At 36.4% G+C, this 6,000-nt stretch overlaps 1 protein-coding gene across 1 annotated transcript in view; it reads left to right on the top strand.

Moving 5' to 3' along the window:
- Nucleotides 1–612: 612 nt before the first annotated feature.
- LOC132119398 (succinate--CoA ligase [GDP-forming] subunit beta, mitochondrial) overlaps nucleotides 613–6,000 on the top strand; it is a 113,095-nt gene continuing 107,707 nt past the window's right edge. The window contains exon 1 of the mRNA XM_059529306.1: nucleotides 613–771. Coding sequence (XP_059385289.1) covers nucleotides 688–771 — 84 coding nt within the window. The 5' untranslated portion in view covers nucleotides 613–687. The remainder of the gene's footprint in view (nucleotides 772–6,000) is intronic.

Raw genomic sequence — 6,000 nt, 5'->3', positions numbered from 1 at the left:
CGTCTTATTTTATCTTTATGTTTACACTAAATTATTAAATGCAAAACATAAAGAGAATACGTTTGCCAATAATTAATTTAGTTTTAATAATTTTCTAAATAATTTAGATAATTTATTTAGATTTGTATAGGCAGTATTTTTATTTAAAAATATAAAAAAATCCATTATTCAACAACTATTCATTTTTTCATCCAACAGTAACATAAATTATACAATATGTGAGAACTTTAGCCAATAATAGATACATTTATATTAGCAAAAATTAATAATTAGAAAAAAAAATGCCAAACTAAGGGTAGGAGGGTATGCATTTTATTATAATATTAATTTTTATTGTAACAAATAAAATTCAACAGCTATTCAAATTTGTTTCCATAGTTATATTTACATAAATGATCATATTTATGTAATTATCTACATTTACGCAATTATCTGCACTTTATATATACATACGGATGTATAGAATACGTTTGCATAACTTATATTGACCATTTGTATACAACCAGGTGTGTGCAAATGAACGTTTGTTCTATCGCCTAGGGAGGTAAATGAGATCATGTTGCAGTGTAAATAGTCCAATCCTGTTCTTTAGTCGACTCACAGGTTTTCACACTGCAAAAGCTAGACCACGCTCATCACCACTCCTCACACACGTGTCAGCGCTACAGGACTTACTTCCGGTTCAACATGGCGGCATCCGTGGCATGTCAGGCGGCTGTGAGAGGGCTTCGAGCGGCGAGCACTAAACAATTGCTTGTGAGCCGAAACCAGGTAACAATCGCGGATTTGTACGTTTCTCCTCCAGTGCGTGATGTGACCAGCAGAAGAACGTAGTATTGCGTGCCGCGGCTGCTGTCTGTCTGTTCAAAGCGCCTGATAATGATGAATTATTCTGCACATGACATATAATATATGTACAAATACTCATTTGACCTGGCATGACTTGTTGATTTAACAAGCGATATGAACAGATGCTTTAATAGAATGACACACAGACTCCTCTAGCTCAGTGCTGCTTTGGAGAACTCTTCAGTTTGTTTACTTGTTAACTTTACACCACTAAACAAGGTGTTTGATAATACACCTTACCTTGCATATAAATATGTTTACAAATGTTACATGTTATATATAATATCTGGAATACTGATTTCTTAAGTTGATATGTTTTAATAACATTTGAGTTTTTTGGGGGCTTTTTTTTTTGCTCTGTTTTTCATAAAGCTTCACTAGAAATGATTGTTTCATCTTCAGGTTTGTCCTCTATTTAATCAGTCATTGAGCAATGGGCCAGAATCACATCATCTGTATCAGCCTTTGACCCATCAGTGATGAAACTTTTTTCTGCTGAGCTGGTCAGTAGCAATGTACTGTCAGTCATTGGCAACTGTTTAAAGGTCATTTTAAATATTTATCTTATGTATACGCAGATTTCCCTGCTTTCATAATGTGTGTGTTTTCTGCAGTATACGTTTTTTTTTTTGGCCGATTGTCTTGTGGTCAATTTGCAACATGAAGAGATTTTTAATGTTTCCTTATTTTGGGTGTCTGAAAACAGACCGTAAACCAGGACACCAGGACAAAGTAGATCAACTGTGCAGTTTCAATGGAAATTCAGTCATATGGAAAGTCATAGACTATATTTTGACATTATAGAATAAGACTCAGAAGAAAAGTTTCAAGTAGGTCATTGAATAGATCTGAGCTGTGCCTTCCATTCTGTTTTAATCCTGACTGATATCCTTAAATAGTTCAGGGGATGTTGGCACATGAAACAAATGTGTTGGTTGTTAGAGGACAGAGGCTTGCCCTCTTTAAAGGAACAGTTCACCCAAAAGTACAAATCTGCCTTCAGTCCAAAATGCAGATGAGTTTGTTTCTTGTCAAAGACATTTTGAAAACATCACATCTGGATATGGATTATTGTGGCTTTTTTTTTTTTTTATCAGATTTTTGAACTCTCATTCTGACGGCACCCATTCACTGCAGAAGATTCATTGGTGAGCATGTGATGCAATGCTAAATTTCTACAAATCTTCTTTAACAAAGAAAATCACATCTTTATCTTTGAATGGACTATTTGTTTAGGGTGTACTATTTCTTTAAAAATGGTTGTTATTGTCCCAAAACTGCACTGGAGTCAGTGAAATAATCAAAGCAATAAGGCATGCATAAATATATTTTACTTGTAAAGAGCTGATTTATAGGGCTCTAGAAAGGATTTAGTTTATCCGAACCGCCATAAATAACCAGGTGTGTTGTAATGCGTTCATACTAAAATATCACCCATCTACAGGCATCTGATAATAACAGCAGCCATAATTTAATACCAAAATTCTGTTTACACATTATTGGCTTCACAATAAACCCCTTTAAACACCACAGATGTCATGTCTGCTTCCTTCAGACATCAATAATGTCTTAAAACAATTCTATTCTTAAATTACTTCACACACACCAAGGCACGACATCTCATAAATCTTTACGCCGTGTTTGTACACAGAACAAGGAATTTAAACATTGGACGTTCTCTGACTAAAAAAAGAATCTTTCCAGTGACTTTAGTACACACAGCTAGTTGAAGCACTGACTGACCTGATTTTGTGACTTATTGATTCGACTCCCAGAATGCAGCATTGATGTCATCATGAAAGTCTGCTTTTCAGTTTAAATGTATTTTTAATTAAGTTACTAAACCATTAAATACACTCAGTTTCTAATATCGGTTACTTTTTTGACCTTATTATCATTAATTTTGTCCCTGAGCTGGAGTTTCAAAGTTATATGGAGGTTCTGTGCTGGATAATGACATTGGATCAACATCAATTTAGTGTAAAGGCATCACTTCATTACTTTGTGCAGTCTACTCTGCTGCCATAAGATGTGGTTTAGTAGTGCATGCAGAGTGCTTAGCTAGCATATATATTCATTTCTGTCGTATAATGAGATGCAACCCGTTGCAACAGGGCACAAGCCTCATCCATCTGAGAGGAGGCCTGCTCTAATGAGAAAGTACATAGTGCCAAGTGCAGTTATATGATTTTTTTATTAAAATTACTTAAGTCTTGTTTGATATCTGGGAGAAGTGACATCTTTATGGTAATAGATCTTTAATGGATAGGTTTATCTAAGCTATTTGTAAAGATGATAAGGACCTCCAGATTGTATGTTTGAAGGTCAGAAGTGATTCAAAAAAGGCATATTTTTAAAGCACTCAGTAGAAATGTGATACAGACCGTAATGAGAGTAATCAGATTGGGGCAGTTTGAGAGTTTGGACTTCTCATGTTTGGGTCAAATCCATGTTTCACCATCTCTTTAGGAGTCTGGCTGTCAGCCAGTTCTTGACAACGATCAATGAGCTGTTTTTTTTTATTAATCAGTGACTAATTACTAGTGCTGAGTAAAAAAAAAAAAAAATATATATATATATATATTATTCCATTTTCCGATTAATCGTCATCTTCACTTTAACGATTACAAAGTCAATTGCTGAAACCCCCAGGATCAATCTTTTACTCAGTGCCAGTCTTAACACTTTTCACAGTCAGCAAATACAGTTGAATTTGAATGTGATTAGAAAAAAATTAATTACGAGTGTCTCTACTGAAGTTTCCTCACAGACGACACACAATAACAAACAGTGTATCAGATTCATAAACAAATTATTCTTATGAACCGGTTCTTATTAGGGTTTTAAACACACACAATTAAACCAGTCTGGTTCACAAACAAATTACTCTTTTGTGATTGATCATTTTAACAAATTATTCAAAAAGACTTACAAACTCAGGACATACTTTGAATGAGTCTGCTAAATCCTTTACTTAATGAACTTACTGAATTACTAGTGTTTAACTAAGCAAAATGTCTAAAAGAGTCATTTGTCCTTGAATCAGATAATCAGACAAAATAGACATTGGGACTGAAATAAACCTGTATCAATCAGAATCAATTTAATCAAATTAGAATAGAATTGAGCGATTAGTGAATCAGAATCGGATTGAATCTGGAACTGTGTATAGATACCCAGCCCTTAGTTTGCTTGAGTTGTCACACAGAATTGCACACTAACTTTGTATTATTTTTTTTGTGGACTTTTACCGCAGTGATTAGCCAGCTGCCAGTCCACTGTAGTGGAGCTCAGGAGCTGTGACTGGCAGGTAGGTATCACGGCAATTCACTCCCATCTTTTATGACAGCTCGAAAAATTAGAGATGGCTTGTCAATGACAATGGCAAAAAAGAGAAATGGATTTAAGACAGCCTCAGAAATTCCTGTCTGGACCTAGCGATAATCCCAGAGCTGTTTTCTCCAGCACAGCTTTCACTGCACCAAGGCCGCATCTCAACTTAAAGGAACATTTGCCGCTGCGTTCTTTCTTTAGGGCGGGGAAAAATCTTTACGCAAAGATTGAAGACGTCAAAGCTAATTCACCTCACAGTGCTGCAGCAGCTTGAAAAGCTCGACTGGAGTGTCGAAACAGGACCAGGGGAGTCTGCTGGATGAAGCTGCTTGTTGAATATTTTAAACGAGGGGTGGGAGGGTGCGACGACTCTGGTGCAAGAACTTCAAACAGCAGGCGTCTCTCCCATCTGTCCACAGTGAGAACGCATTTACATTTCCTGGCCGCCAGGGATACAGTAGAGCAAGTTTGTTGTAACTGGATTTAAATATCATTTCGCCAAGGTTAATAGCCATTTCTGTTACTCATGAGGGCTGTTTAGGCTTTTTCAATAATTTAGGAAGGCAGCAATCATTGAGAGTTCTGTCAGCAGTCTTTTGAAGGAGAGGTGCCTCTTTTGAACACTCCTTTGGGACTCGTATTCCGGTCCATTTGGGATAATTCTTCTTTAATGATGATTATGATGAGGTGGTATTTAGTGCTACGGAAAATTAAAAGTTGTTATACAATAACTTCTGTGCCAATGACAGTTGTGAATAACTTCTGTCTGTCTAGCTTGATAGTTATTCAGTTGGTTTGTGTTCCCAAGGGTGTCCAAAGGCTCTTTCTTAAAAGGCGAAGAGCATTTAAATTTTTTTTTTTAAAGTTCACATTCTGTCATTAACACTCAACCTCATGTTGTTATAAACTTGTAACTTTGTTCTTCTATTAAACACAAAAGGAGAAATTCTTCAACTCTGCTGGTGGTTGCTCTTGTCCGTGCAGTTACAGGGAATGGTAACTATGGGAACTTTCAAGCTTCGAAAAGGTCAAACAAGCATTCTAAAAGTCACAAAAGTATTATTCGTGTGAAAAATAGACTGAAAGTTATGTTGTTGTTCACGGAGCCACAGCGATTGGATCATTGAGTGAGTTGAACTTGCGAACCAGATTACTTAGATTCATGAATAATTCAAACCAGCTTTAGTTTACCAAATCAGCAGATACATTGATTCAGTGCCGCTTCTCCCACCATTACACTGAGATCTAAAGTGATGTATGTACCACAGGAAGAAAATAAATACATGGGTTTTGAAACAACACTGAGGTGAGTAATAAGTGAATTTCTTTTATGAAATCATATTAAGAACGATTAAATGTCCACTTCCATTTTTCCACAAACTTGACCTCTCTACTCTGAATGATGTTCCTTATTAACTATGCTAATTGCTAAATTCATATCTGCAGAGAGTTTCCTTCACCTTCAGCCCCGGTCTGTCTTTAGGAGATTAAGGCAAAAGCATATCCCATGATGCAAATCTCTGAGATCTAAATCCTTTGGCATGCTCTGCTGACTCCCCCTAACTCTGCTCTGCTAACAAACACACACACACACACACACACACACACACACACACACACACACACACACACACACACACACACACACACACACACACACACACACACACACACACACACACACACACACACACACGTCATGGCCTACAGTGTTAAAAATATTCCGTAAAATATACGGTAAAAAACCGGCAGCTGTGGTTGCCAGAATTATACCGTAAAAAATATGGTAAAACCGTTTTTGGTTTAACAGTTTTATAC

The sequence above is a fragment of the Carassius carassius genome, chromosome 38 (genome assembly GCF_963082965.1).
Source record: "Carassius carassius chromosome 38, fCarCar2.1, whole genome shotgun sequence".
In the NCBI taxonomy this organism is placed as follows: domain Eukaryota; kingdom Metazoa; phylum Chordata; class Actinopteri; order Cypriniformes; family Cyprinidae; genus Carassius; species Carassius carassius.
The sequence above is the reverse complement of the archived record's forward strand: the minus strand, read 5'-3'. Positions and strand labels throughout refer to the sequence as shown.